At 67.8% G+C, this 13783-nt stretch overlaps 2 protein-coding genes across 5 annotated transcripts; both read left to right on the top strand.

Annotated features, from left to right (window-relative positions):
- AJM1 (apical junction component 1 homolog) lies at positions 1-10329 on the top strand. 4 transcript variants are annotated; one of them, XM_049832282.1, is made up of 3 exons: positions 1-44; positions 4249-4322; positions 6224-10329. In XM_049832282.1, exon 3 carries the CDS (start codon positions 6287-6289, stop codon positions 9527-9529), a length of 3243 nt encoding a protein of 1080 aa, XP_049688239.1. In that variant the 5' UTR covers positions 1-44; positions 4249-4322; positions 6224-6286; the 3' UTR covers positions 9530-10329. The 4 variants fall into 4 exon arrangements, with proteins under 4 accessions (XP_049688239.1, XP_049688235.1, XP_049688236.1 ...); XM_049832278.1 differs by lacking the exon at positions 1-44 and adding an exon at positions 437-720; XM_049832279.1 differs by lacking the exon at positions 1-44 and adding an exon at positions 1403-1519.
- Positions 10330-11047: 718 nt separating this feature from the next.
- Positions 11048-12523, top strand: PHPT1 (phosphohistidine phosphatase 1). Its single transcript, XM_049832314.1, has 3 exons — positions 11048-11236; positions 11527-11651; positions 12125-12523. Exons 1-3 carry the CDS (start codon positions 11080-11082, stop codon positions 12215-12217), a joined length of 375 nt encoding a protein of 124 aa, XP_049688271.1. The 5' UTR covers positions 11048-11079; the 3' UTR covers positions 12218-12523.
- The last annotated feature ends 1260 nt before the right edge of the window (positions 12524-13783 follow it).

The raw sequence follows: 13783 nt of genomic DNA, 5'->3' as shown, positions 1-13783 counted from the left end.
GCCTGGTTGGCCATGGCTGGGCAGGGCCGCCACGATGGGCCAAGGTCAGGCGGGATGCAGTGGTGCCGGTGGGGACGGGCCCGGGGGACTGCGGCACCGGGGGGCTGCCGGCACAAGGGCACGACTCCCCGCAGGGGCGCAGGACGCAGGGCTGAGCCCCCCCCGGCACCTCTCCGGGAGATGCCGGTGCCTCATCCAGGGGCACCGGGGGTCCCGCGGGTGCCCACACCCGGGGTGCTGGGGGATCCCCCCGAGGGATGGCGCCGGGGGTCCCCCAGACCCTGCCCGGGGGGGTCCCGCCGTGGGCGGGGGATGCTGCAGTGGGCGGGGATGGGGGCCGGGGCCGAGGGGAGCGGAGCCGGCCCAGGGACCGGGGATGGGGATGCGGATGGGGATGGGGATGGGGATGCGGATGGGGACCGGGGGCGGCGCCGGTGGGTGGCTCCTGGTCCCGGCCCCGGCCGGTAACTCCGCCTGCCGTATTTATGGGAAAACAAGCGACGGCGGAGCCGGGCGGCCGCGGCGGAGCGTCGGGCCGAACTGGACTGAACCGTAAACGAACCGGGCCGTGCCGTGCCCCACCCGACCGGGCCGGGCCGGGCCGGATCGGGCGGAGCCGGGCCGGGCCATGGCCACCGGGGCGGCGGCAGCCCGAGCCTAACGCGGCGGAGGCGGCGGGGATGCGGCGGGGGGGCCGCCGGGCCGGCGGGCGCGGAGCAGGTAAGGGGAGCCCCACGCAGGGGACTGGGGCCTGTCGTACTCCCGGGGGACCCCGACCGAGCCGTTCTCCCGCGACCCCCCCGACCATCTCATCCCATCCCCCCAGCCCCCCCCAGCCCCCATCTCATCCCCTCCGTGTTCCACATCCCCATCCCCCCCGAGACCCTCCCGGGCCATCCCACCCCGTCCCTTCCCATCCCATTCCCCCCATCCCATCCTCCTATACGCCCGTCCCCATCCCATCCCTCCAGCCCCCCCGGGGCCATCCCCATCCCGCCCTCCCCGGCCGAGTCATCGCACCCCATCCCCCCGTGTCCCCCATCCCCATCCCACCTCTTCCCCATCCCATCCCGCCGCAGTGCCCGGGCCGGCCCACTTCGCCTCGGTTCCCGGCGATGACGGCCCCGGGGCAGGCTCAGCGCCCTGCGCGGCCCAGCGGGCCCGGTGCCGCCCGGTGCCGCTGCGCAGCGTGGGGGTGCCCGGGGCCACCGCCCTGGGGTCTGCGGTGCGCGGCGGCGGCAGCGCCCGGGGCAGCCCCGCTCCCCCCGGCCGCCTCCCCGGGGGCCGCCCCGCGCACCCCCACAGGGTCCGGGCACTGCAAACCCACCCGGGGTCCCCCGGCCCCGGGGTGACCCCCAGCCCCCCTCTCCCCTGGCCTTGCCCGTCTGCGGGGGCCCCTCCAGGGTGGGGTGTCAGAGCCTGGCCGGCAGAGAAGGGCGCTGGGGGCTGGCTGGGGTCGGGGCGTCCCTTGCTGCTCCTGGGGTGCTGCTCAGCCCTCGCCTGGATGCCAGCGCCAGAGGTATGCTCGTGGGCTGGGGCTGGGGGTGCTGGTCCCCCTGGCAGGATGACCCCCTCCAGCGGTGCAGGCAGGGCAGGGGACGCTGGGACACTCAGGGGGGCTGTGGCCGTGCAGCCGTGTGTACAGAAAGCGGGGGGGGGGGGCTCAGGGCAGAGGCCACACTCAGGAGGGAGTGTGCGGGGTGCCAGGGGCACACAGGCCGGGAGGCATGGGCAGGGGCACAGAGCTGCGTGGTTCAGGTCTGGGGGTGGCACAGGGGGGGTGTAGAGGGGCAGTGCGATGTGCATGGGGGCGCAATGCTGTAAGTGCACAGGGCGTTGTGTGTGTTGGCATGCTCTGGGGCTGGCACAGAGGGGGAAGCGTCTGTTTGCCACATACATGGGGCAGGGGCCGGGGTGGGGGCAGTGGATTCCCTTGCTGCGAGCAGTGCCCGGACAGCATGTGCACAGGCAGCGTCGGCTGTCAGCGCCCTCCCAGAGCACGCAGGCCTGCGCGCAGCGGCCCTGTGGGCTGGCAGTGCCCACGGCGCAGCGTGTGCGCAGGCACTGCACCCGCGGCTGTGCGCTGGTGGTACCTCCAGCGTTGTCTGCACGAGCACGGTGGTCACAGTGCATGTGAGATGCTGTCCTGGCCGTGTTTCCAGATGTGGGCACCGCTGGCATGCTCAGGGCAGCGCGGGTGCTGCCAGCACACTGGCAGTGAGCTCAGTGCAGCACAGCGTGCGCTGGCAGCCTGCTTGGGCTGCCTGCGGGGTGGTGCAGTGGCAGCATGCTCAGCGCGCTGCATGTGTAGGCAGTGTGCTGGCAGGGTACACGGTGCAGCGTGCCCAGGCAACACTCAGGTGGGCAACACGCTGCCCATCTGCTCAGTGGGATGTGTGCAGGTGGCATATGCGGAATGCCCAGGCAGTGTACACGGGGCAGTGCACTGGCAGTGTGCTCAGTGCAGTGTGTGCAGGCAGCACCCTTGCTGTGCGCATGGGGCAGGCAGCAAGCTGGCAGCACCCTGGCAGTGCTCAGTGCAGCATGGGCAGGCCGTGGGGCAGGACACTGGCAGGGCGGTGTGTGCAGGCAGCTTGGGGCAATGCACAGGCAGTGTGGGGGCAGCAAGCTGCCAGTGCGTGGGGCAGCGCCCTGGTAGCGTGCTCTGTGCAGCATGCAGGCAGCGTGAGGGCAGCACTCTGGCAATGCGCAGCACACTGGCAGCATGCAGGCAGTGGGGGCAGGCTGAGGGGCAGTGCCCTGGCAGACTGCTCAGTGCAGAGCAGGCAGGCAGCACCCTCACCGTGGGCATGGGGCAGGCAGCAGGGAGGCAGCGCACAGGCAGGCTGCTGCAGTGCCTGGGCAGTGTGGTACACGCTGGCAGGACACTGCACAGCCCGCACATGCTGCATGCAGGCAGCGACCCAGTTCCCGGCAGCCTTCCACAGGCCTCTCCAGCAGCCCGGGCTTGCTCCTGCTCCCAGCACCCTGATGCTGCTCCCATAGGCCAGAGCTGCGGGAGGCCAGGTGCTCACGTGTGGCATGGTGGGAGCAGTGTGCTGGGCGGCGTGGCGTGCTGGGCAGGGAACGAGGGCCACCCCCGACTGCAGGTAGGGCCCACAGGCAGTGGCGGGCGGAGGGCTGGGTGCTGAGCAGGGTGGAGGCGCGTGGGTGGCACTGGCCTCCACAGCGGTGACAGGTCGAGCTGTGGGCTGGCACGGGGGGGGGGGGGGGGGCGGGGTCCCACTGGGTGCCTCTCGGCAATGCTTTGGGTGTGCCGGAGTGGAGCTGCTGTGCCGGGGACAGGGTGGGCAGAGGTGTCTTTGTGTCCTGCCCAGCAGTGTGGGCACGGGGGGCTCTGCAACAAACCGCCTGGGCCCTCCCTGGGCTGGAGATGTGAGCATGGGGCTGGCTGTGTCCCCAGGGCCCTTGTGCCCCCGCGGGGGTGGCTCCGGTGCGGGTTGCTCAGTGGACATCAGCAGCCCTGAAAGCGCTGCCAGCCAGTGTCAGCATCCCCCAAGGTGACAGAGCGTGGAGACCCTGGGCAGGGAAACTGGTGCCTGCCAAAAGCAGGCAGGTCTGGGGGTGAAGCGGGGCATCCGGTGCCCACCAGCCGGGGGGGGTCAAAGAGCAGAGGGGATGCCAAATCCTCTCCCTGTGGAGGGGACTCAGTGTCGGGGACAGGTGGGGTGTGGGAGCGTGGTAGCACTGGGCACCAGCAGTGTTGGCGGGCCATCCCAGCTCTGCCCCCCCGATGGACAGAGGATGCCCACGGCTTTGCAGGTGCTCTGCTCTCCCTGTGGTGCCGCAAAGCCCTGGCTCCCCCCGGCCCCCTGCAGCGCTGCCGCCCCAGCAGCCTCCCCACGCACCCACGTCGTCCTCACAGAGGAGGAATAATTCGGAGAAACCATGGCAACCCCGGGCAGCGCTTGGGATGCTGGCACCAAGCTGTCCTCGGATCCCCGCACTGCCATGGCCTCACGAGGCTCTGTGGGCAGTGGGGCGCTGCTGTGGTGGGTGGGAGGGCATGCCAGTGCCTGTGGGATGCAGTGCCCACGTCCCCAGGGCACAGGTGTGCACATGGTGGCCTCGCTGGACTATGGTTTGGTTTGGCTCAGCAGGGCTGCAGCTGTAGGGGTCTCTCGGGGTGCTCGATCTCCCACCAAGGCACCCCATGGCCCCAGCAGCCACCCCTCTGCCATGGCCAGGGCTTTCCTGGGATCCTCACATGCCTTTTTTATTTTGCAGTGCTAGGATGGAGCCACTGCGGGGCCCTGGGCCAGTTCAGCCCACCCATCCCCTCCCTGCTGCTGCTGGACCAGGTAGGACCCCGGGCTGCAATTCCCTGCCCACTAGCCGCCCTGACACCATGGGGATGAGCTTCCCAACACTGCTGTTGGCATCACTGCACCATGGGGTGCTGCCTTCCCGGATCTGGCCCAGCTCCCAAGCATTGTAATGCAGCGGGGCTGATGCTGAGCCACTGCTACAAGGGCAAACCTGCTTCCCCAGCCCCGGAGACACTGGGATCCCCATCTCCTGGCACCAAGCTCTCCCCAGCCCACTCCAGGGACAGACACCCCAACCCCATTGGCTTCACCTCAGCTCCAGCATCCGTCCCCCACCCCTGGCTTCGGGGTGAGCCAGGGCTTTATCCAGGCAACAAGGGGGAACCCAAGTCTCCCTCCCCATCACTGCATAGTCAATACTGCTTGCCAGATAAAGTCTATTCCTTTCCTCCCAGAAATACCTTCCCTGTGGTCCTCTGCTGCTGTTTAAAGCCAAATGCCTTTTGCTGGCCTTTGCCATGCACCTTTAGCGTATCGTGGAGCAGCTGGTGCCCACCTGCGCTCTTGGGCCCCTTGGCCAGGTGGCCAAAAAAACAAACCCTTATAGGATGTGATGAATTTTAAAGCTGGCCGGGTATCGCCGCCATGGGCAAAGCCAGTTGTACAGCCACTCAGTGCCGATGGTAACCTGCAGCTGGCTCTCGATGGGCTGTTGGTGAAGGTCAGTGCCACAATCCACCAGGTCCTGTGGGCAAACCACCTCGTCTGCTCCCCCAGTCGCTCTGGGGGGCTTGTGCTGATGACCCCCCTTGTCACACAGCAGTGTCATGCATGTGGCTGGGGATTCTGCCCACCCCAGCCACCAATGCAGCGTCATCCCGGAGCAGGTGGGGTGCACAGTGCTGGTGCATGGTGGGTGCCAGACCCCATGTCCCTTGGGAGCTGCAGCTGCCATCCCACTCGCTCTCCAGCCTGGGAGATGTGTTGTGGCTGCAGGATGTGGGAGAGGACAAAGCCGGTGGGTGCTGAGCCAGCACAGCCCCTCCGGCATGGGGTTATTGCAGATGGGCTCTGGTCTATCCTGCTCAGAGCTGTGGGAACCAATAGAGGAGTCACTGCTGGCACATGGGGTTGGGACACCTGCCATAGTACCCCTCTGCCAGCCCCCGGTGCTGTCTGTGCCAGTCTGGAGGAGCCCCAGGGAGTGATGCGGCTGCAAGCAGCCAAGACTGTTGACACCCCACAGGGGTGTTCATGGGCCATGGTGGGGTGCAGCTGCCACAGGGAGGCAGTACGGCTCCTGCCCCGCCGGAGCCCCAGAGCTGTGTAGGCTTCCCAGGTGCCATGGTGGGGGCTCCTGGTACCCATCCCTGGGTGATGCTCCTGCCTGTGCTGCCTACAATGCTGGTGCTGGGCACAGCATGCACTGGGACATGGGTGCACGTGGTCCCAGGAGACCCCACAGCCACTTGGATGCTCACAGTGGAGGGCCGGGCACGTTGTCTCCATCCACTATGGAAAACCCTAGTGTTGAATCCCCCCCAGCCCTGTTCAGAGCTGCCATTTTCCACGATGCTGCAAGAGGGTCCCTGTGTCCTGCACCTGAGGAACAGGGGCATGGTGGTCAGTGGCCTTGTCTCCCTGCGGTGAGCTGGCACCTCTCCCAGCTGCCCTGCGGTGCCCAGTGCACCCATGGATGTCCTGCCATCCTCTCCGTTATTTGCATCCCAGATTTGGAGTCTTTCCAGCTTCTTCCCTGAGTTAGGATCTGACTAGTAACAGCAGCAGCAGAGGCTGGAATGCCCCCGAACCCTCATTTCTGAAGAGGTGGCCAAACCCCTGCTTCAAGCCAAGAGCTGTGGGGATTTATCCAGTGCCATTGCAGCTCCCCAAAGTCTCTGCTGGGATTTAGGCACCTATATGTTCTCTTGCAGGGCCAGCTGCCTTCCTCTGAGGCCATCTGAAGGGGAGCTGGTGGGAGAAGAGTCGCTTTTAAGATGACACGAACAGACCCACCTGACATCCTGGTGTCTACGGTGTACCAAGACATAAAGGTGGCCACCGCAGCCCCCAAGGATTCGATTGTCTGCCAGCCCTTGGCACAATGTGACGCCTCCATGTCCTCGTCCCTGACCCACGAGCCGCAGCCCTTCAACAAGCGCCATTGCAGGAGCTTTGACTTCCTCGAGTCGCTGGACGAGCAGCTGGGCACCCCCCCGGCCATGGAGCGCCCCTGCCCACGCCCTGGCACCCCCGAGCCCACGCCAGGGCTGCCAGGCAGGCGGGCGCCACCAAAGCCGGACCCTTATGCTGGCAGAGCCCCACCGCCGAGAAGCGAGCCGAAGCGACGTGCCCGCTCGAAGAGCGCGCCACGGGTGAAGTCCACCTTCACCCCCGTGCCGATCAGCGTCTCGGCGTCGCCGCCGCTGGCCCGGCGTGGGCGGGAGGCGCTGCGGGTGGCCCGGGAGCCCTCCCGCCCCGAGCCCTCGCCACGCCGTGAGAGCCAGGTTCCCCTGCGGGCGCTGGCTAACGAGGTGCACCCCATCAAGCTGCAGCCGCAGCGCAGCAGTGTCAGCCGCATCTCCCCGCTCTGCCTGGGCAGCAACTGCTTCGAGGAGGGGCCGGGCGCCAAGGTGGGCGCCAGCCCCCACGTCAAGTGCCGGGTGGACATCAAGCCGGATGAGGCAGTGCTGGTGCATGCTGCACGCAGCCTGCGGGCACCCCAGAGCCGGCAGGAACCGCCACGCTGGCCCCGTGCACCCGGGGCTGCCCGCAGCCTGGCGGTGCCAGGGAGCAGGCAGGCATCCGCATCCCGCACGCCCACCCCCAGCGACTCCTACAGCGGGGACCCCCCGTTCCTGCCCTACCCCAGCGAGTACTATGAGGCTGACCCCCGGGCGCTGGCGTACCAGACAGTGCCGGTGCCGGCCTCGCGGGACTTCAGGGAGTACCCCGAGAGGGGCTGCATGACCTTCTCGGCCCCCGGCGTCCCTGCCAAGTTCTTCTACGCAGAGGAGCCGGTGCGGTGCCCCAGCCCTGCCATGCCCCTCCGCAGCTCCGGCTATGCCAGCTACCCCTACCCCGGCCGCCATGCCATCCCCCAGCACTTTTACGCAGAGGACCCAGCCAAAACTGCCATCCACACGGTGCCACCCCGGACGTTGTACGTGGAGGAGGCGCGGGGCTACCCGGTGCAGGAGGCGCCTGCCCGTGCCTTCTACGGGGATGAGCCCCGCTTTTATGCCCCCCGTGGCACCCCTGTCAAAACCCTCTATGCCGAGGATGCCCGGACGTACCCGGCCCTCGGCTCCTCTTCCCGGGTCTTCTACGCCGAGGACTACGGGAAGTACCGGGAGCGGGAGATGCTGTCGCGGACATGCCCTCCGCCCCGCAGCACCCAGCCCTTGCACTTCGGCGACTGGTACTGCCCTGAGCGGAGCACACTGCCCTACCAGACCTTGCAAGTGTCGCGCTTCGCCCCGCAACCACCTGGGCGTGAGGCCATGGTCTCCTCCTGGCATGCCAGCTATGGCGTAACCCCACCACGGCTGGGCCGGGAAAGTCAGCACTATTCCAAATCCTGGGATAACATCCTGGCGCCGGCAGTACACAGGGAGGAGGTCCTGCAGCGCGGGCGCAGCTATGAGAACCTGCTCGCCCAGGAGCAGCACCGTGCCTTATCCCCTGAGGAGCGCCGGCAGCCAGTGGTGATCAACCTGTCAAGCTCACCCAAGCGCTATGCTGCCCTGTCCCTCTCGGAGAGCTCCATCCTTGAGAGGGTGCACGCTGATGGTGGCCGAGGCCCCCCGGGCCGCTCCTGGTACGTCACACCGGAGATCACCATCACCGACAATGACATCCGTGCTGATGGGCTGGGCAGGAGCGAGAGGCGCTCGGCCAGCTGGGACGTGCTGGACGGGGGGCGGGAGCGCGGTCCCTACGCCGTGCCCTGCACCCCACAGCCCGTCCCCAGGGAGAGCGGCTCGGGGCGCCAGCGCAGCCTGGAGCAGCTGGACGAGCTCATCACTGACCTCGTCATCGACTACAAGCCAGCACCAGACCATCGTGCCGGGCACAGGGACAGCCTTGCTGAGCAACTCAAGCAGCTTCTGAGCAGCAGCACCCCGGGGCCCCCCCGGCGGGGAGAGGGCAGGAGGGTCCCTCCTGGCGTGCCTGAAGGACCCCGACCCACAAAGGAGCAGCCGGGTCCCAGCTCCCGTGCCAGCGCCCCACGCCCCCAGCCTGCCCCACTGTCCGTCGGTCCCTTCGAGAAGTCACCGGAGAACTGCTCGCCTGACCTGAGCGCGGAGGAGGACGACATGATGATGTGCTCCAACGCCAAGTGCCGGCGGACAGAGACCATGTTCAACGCCTGCCTCTACTTCAAGTCGTGCCACAGTTGCTACACCTACTACTGCTCCCGGCACTGCCGCCGCGAGGACTGGGACACACACAAGGAGAGCTGCGTCTATGGGCGCGTGGGCAGCGTCTGCCGCCACGTCCTGCAGTTCTGCCGGGAGAATGCCGAGGTGCACAAGGCCTTCTCGCGCATCGCCAAGGTGGGCTACCTCTCCCGTGGCCGTGGCGTCCTCTTCCTGGGCTTCCCAAACGCTGGCTCGGCCGAGAACTTCCTCCAGTTTGGGCTGGAGAGCCTGCTGATGTCCCCCACCTACCTGTCCCTGCGGGAGCTAGAGAGCTACTCGGACAACCTGGGGGAGTACGCCCGGGAGCTGCGGGAGACGGGCAACCAGTATGACCCCGACGAATGTTTCCTCCTGAATGTAACCGTGGCTGTCACCCAAAAAGTGCCAGAGAGGCCGTCGCCGAAGATGCAGGTGCCGACGGTCAGGAAATACGCCAAGGTGGCCTTAGCCTCCTCCAGCCCCGAGAAGAAAATCCTGAAGAAGGAGCGGGACATGGAGACGTTGATCCTGACACCCCCACCCGGCACGGCGGACATCGACAAGGAGGGGGAGGAGGGCCGCAAGGCGCGGGAGGTCTGCTTCATCAACATCCAGCGGGAGCTGCGCATCCGTGGCGTCTTCCTGCGTCATGAGTTCCCTGCCGTCTATGAGCAGCTCTGCGACTTTGTGGAGAGCAACAAGCGCTTCACCCCCACCACCATCTACCCCATCGACAAGAGGACAGGCAAACAGTTCATGTGCATGATCATGGCAGCCTCCGAGCCCCGCACCCTCGACTGGGTGGCCAGCCCCAACCTCCTGGATGACATCATGTGAATGTGGAGCGGGGAGCCCTCCCCCAGCACCCCTGGGTCACCCCCCTTTGTAGATAGGTGTTGCCCTGTCCGCACGGTGGGACGGGGACCCCCTCTTGGATGTGGCACCGAGGGGAGGAGGCTACGATGGGCTGCGGGCGGCCGGCGTTGGCTGGGGGGTTGGCCGTAGCCAGAGCAGTGGGGGAGCTGGGCTGGGGGAGGCCGTGAAGCAATGGGAGCATGGGATGAGGTTTGCTGTGGGGCACGGGTCCCAGCCAGCATCCTGGCAAGGCCCCACAGAGCCCTCTCAGGGTGAGCAGTGCTTGGCTAGAGCGGGGGCACGCGAGGCACCCCCTCCCAGCCTCTGCCCACCGGACGGCCTGGCTGCCTGCACACGCAGAGCCCCCCATGCCTGCCCACGTGCCCTGCCTGCACACGGGGCCCTGCCCAGCCCTCCAGGCCGTGCCCCCCAGCACCTGGGGTCCCATGGACCGCCGCAGCGCCGCTGAGGCTCCACCGAGTCCGTGGGTGCTGCTGGCAGCTCTATAGTCTGCAGCAGCGGCCCCATACGGTTCGTGGGTGGGAGCTGGGTTGCACAAGGTCTCTGTTCCTATAGCGTCTGTGTCCTGAGCATGTTACCGTATGATCTTTAGATGCAGCGGGGAGCCTATGAGGGTGGCTGTAAGGCACCCTTGGGTGCCCCCCGGGACTCTCTCCGTAAGGTCTCTGGGTACAGGGTACAGTCCCAGCAGGGGGCAGGGGCTGCGGGGTGTCCCTGCCCGTTGACGCTGGCAGAGGGCCACGCTACGGCCCCGGCTGTGCCCAGCGCCGGGTGCGGAGCCAGGCCTAGCCCAGGGGTGCCACGGGAGGGCGGTGGGCGGCCACGGTGCTGCCGGGGAGCCCAGCCACATCGCCAGGGCTCGGGGTGAAAGACCCGAGTGGGGCTGGCAGGGCCGGGCGGGGGGTGGCTGTGCGCGGCGGGGGGGCCAACCGCGGCAGAGGGGCAGCGGGGGGACCCGCCAGGCCGGCGGCGAGGGGTGCTGCGGGCCAGGGAGCCGTGGCGGCAGGGCCGCGGCTTCGGGGCTGCCCGAGGGGTGTCGGGGAAGGGGGGCAGAGCCGGGCGCAACGGCACCACCGGCACCACCGCAGCGCTCAGCAGCCCCGCCGCTCACCCGGGGCTGCCTCGCGGCCCTGCCCGACCCCGGGCTCACCGGCCGCCCTGCTCTGCGCCCCGCGCCCGCAGGCAGGCTGCGCCCGCAGGCAGGCTGCCCCCGGCCCAGCTCCCCGGCCAGGGCCCCTCTCCCCGCAGCCCCCTCCACCATCGGCGGGCCTCAGCGCCCCGGTACGAGGCCGCGGCGGAAGGTCCCGGTGCTCCAGTCGTCCCCCTCCCCCCCCCGCACGCTCCGCCGCCGCCAGCAGTCCCCGGCCCGGCGTGCCGGGACCGCGCCCCGCCGCGGGCAGGGCTCCGCCCCTCCCGGCTGTGGGCGGGGCCTCGGGGCGGAGCCGGGCGCCCTCGGGCGGTGGTTGGCCGTTGGGGCGGAAGGGGCGGGGCGCGGCGGCGGGGCGGGCGCGATGGCGGCGGCGGCGGCGGCGGCGGAGGCGCTGTCGCGGGTGGCGGACGTGGAGATCGACGGCGGCGGCGTCTTCAAGTACGTGCTGGTGCGCGTGCGCGCGGCCGGCGGGCCCGGGAAGGACGTCGTGCGCGGCCACGGCTGGGCCGAGTACCATGGTGAGGGGCGCGGGGCACCGGCACCGCCGGCCGGGCTCGGGGCTGGGGGCTGAGGGGGGGCGGCGGCGGGATCGCCGGTGGGGCAGCGCGTGGTGCTCCGTCCCGCCCACCTGTGGGCCCGAGGGAAGCGGCCCCCTCCACGGGCCCCGGCAGCCGGCGAGGGGCTGCCCCGGGGCGGGGCGGGGGGGGGGGGGCGTCCGTGGGCGGTGGCTCAGGCAGGAGTTCCCGGTGCTCTGGCACGGCCCCTCTGGTCGCCTTCCCCGCCGCCCCACGGCTCCCTCCCCCCGCAGCCGACATCTACGAGCAGACGGCGCGGGAACTGGCGCAGCAGGGCCTGGGCTGCGAGTGCCTGGGGGGCGGCCGGCTCTCCCACCGCCCCGAGGAGAGGAAGATCCACGTCTACGGGTACTCGGTGGTAAGCGGGGCGCCGGGGGGGCGGTGGGGAGGGGAGGGCATACCCACCAGTGGACGCGGCTTCTCCCTCCCGACGGCAGCACGGGTGCCCGTGCGGGTCCCACTGCTCGTGGCCGAACTGGCACCACGTCCCCTCGGGAGCAGGAGGGTAGAGCTGGGGCTGCCCACGTCCCCTCGGTGTCCCCCAGAGTGCCCCGAGGAGGGTATCGGTGATGCTGGTGCAGGTTTTGCCAGCTCTGGCATGGCACCGGCCTGGGTGCCGTGCTGTCTGGCAGCCGGAGCCAGGCTGAGCTGCCCGTGGTCTGCGTGATCGGAGCTGATCGGTCTTTCACAGACACGAGCTCAGCGGCATCTTCCACAGCCAGGGGCTGCTGCTGGAGCCTCTGGTTGTGGTGAGCCACCCCAGGGCTTCGCCGAGCTCTCCCGTAGGAGGTAACCGTGGGCTCTACTTTGGGACCCTCTCTCCTCTGCCAGGGCTTTGGGCGAGCGGACCACTCCGTGACTACAGAGAAGCTGAAAACCAAGTATCCGGACTACGAGATCACCTGGGCAGATGAAGGCTACTGACTTGCTCTAGCCGGGCGGTGGCATTGACGCCAGCCTGGAGCTGGTGTGGCCAGATCCGGTATCGGGGTGGGGGCAGCAGGCTCCCTGTGCTCAGCAGCACTCTGGGCTCTCCTGTTTTTTCTTTGTGTTGAACTTGCCTGTTCTCCACTGTCACTGGACTTCCCACATGCTGTGGGTGATGCCCACCACCCCAGCACAGCGCAGCAAAGCCTCGGTGAAGCCGGTGGGTGCTCTGCCCTGGCCTCCCAGGTAGCAAGGGGTATTGTCCACGTGTGTATGTGAGAATTAAACACGTTGGGGAGCGCAGCTGCTTGCGTGGTCATGTGTTCATGGCTCAGCTTGCTCCTTCCTCCTGGTCTGGGTTGTACCCCCTTACAGCAGGAGTGACTCTCTGGTTTTCCAGCCCCTCGTGGGGGGCCTGACCCCGGAGCTGGCAGAGTCTGGGGTGGGGACAGCAGAACGTGTGTCAGGATTAGCCTTGGGAAGGGCTGAGGCAGGAGAGGAGAAAGCAATGGGTCCCCACACCTGACGGAGGGAAAGGCAGGGTGGTACCAGGGGAGGGACCACCCTCATCTCCTGCTGGGAGGGAGCCGAGCTACCTGGGAGCATGGTTTGGAAGAACATGCCCCTTCCCACGCCAGCAGGTCGTCACACCTTGAGGCAGAGTATCCTTCAGCCCTCTGGACAGCCAGGACTGGCTCCTGTCCCTCAGTATTTCCCAGGGAGACTTTCTGCTTGCACTTCTAGTGAGGAGCAGGGTGAGGAGACTGGGAAAAGCTGCTGGAGCCATCGGTGGCAGGAGAGCTTGAGAGAGACGTGCAGGTCACGTTGGCCGGGTGGATTGCTCTTTTGCCATTCCATACAAGGTTGGGGCTGGAGGAACTTCACCTCCCCCCTGGTCCCAGCCCCATTTCACTTGTCAAGCTGCGATCCTGTGTGCTCGCAGCTCCTGTCTGCCCTCTTTGCCTGCTGCTGCCTCCCTGCCTTCCTTTCTTGCCATCAGGGGTGAGGGTTACCTAGATAGGAGATGGTTCCTCTGTGCCCAGAGCCATGCAGCATTATCACGACCTGCTGAAGCTCAGACCCTGTGCCTGGTGTTCTGCCCCAAACTCAAAAGGTAGGTCATGATGGATAGGGAAGAGCTTCATGGGCCAGGCTGGGGGTGCAGGGCCCACAGCACGGCTGGTGGCTCAGGGCTGGAGCTGTGTCTCCTGCAGAGGATGGTGCCCACCAGCCTTGCAAGCTGGTGGAGGGGGAAGAAGGCTGGGGGCTGAGCCCATGTGCCCAGGACATGCACAAGGTTGCACTGGGCCCACTCAAGAAAAACAGCTCCACTGTGCCTAGACCTTACCACCTTCAAGGATTTGGTCATCTCCCCCGTGCTGGGGTGAATGTCACCCAACAGTCATGCATGCACTGGACACTGGTGGCTGTTAGGTGGGGGCTGAGTGCCTTGCATTTGTTGCACGGAGGAGCGCAGCTTCCCTTCAAGTAACTGAATCGCAGAGCTTGGAAGCACCTCTGGAGATGTGCAGTCCATCCCCCTGCCCCAGCAGGGCCAGCTCC

The sequence above is a fragment of the Accipiter gentilis genome, chromosome 29 (assembly GCF_929443795.1).
Source record: "Accipiter gentilis chromosome 29, bAccGen1.1, whole genome shotgun sequence".
NCBI classification, from domain to species: Eukaryota; Metazoa; Chordata; class Aves; order Accipitriformes; family Accipitridae; genus Astur; species Astur gentilis.
The sequence above is the reverse complement of the archived record's forward strand: the minus strand, read 5'-3'. Positions and strand labels throughout refer to the sequence as shown.

Coding starts and splice junctions, on each gene's coding strand:
- PHPT1 (XM_049832314.1), top strand. CDS start 11,080: ATGGCGGCGGCGGCGGCGGCGGCGGAGGCGCTGTCGCGGGTGGCGGAC. Junction 11,237..11,526: donor CGGCTGGGCCGAGTACCATG/GTGAGGGGCGCG, acceptor CTCCCCCCGCAG/CCGACATCTACGAGCAGACG. Junction 11,652..12,124: donor ACGTCTACGGGTACTCGGTG/GTAAGCGGGGCG, acceptor CTCCTCTGCCAG/GGCTTTGGGCGAGCGGACCA.
- AJM1 (XM_049832282.1), top strand. CDS start 6,287: ATGACACGAACAGACCCACCTGACATCCTGGTGTCTACGGTGTACCAA.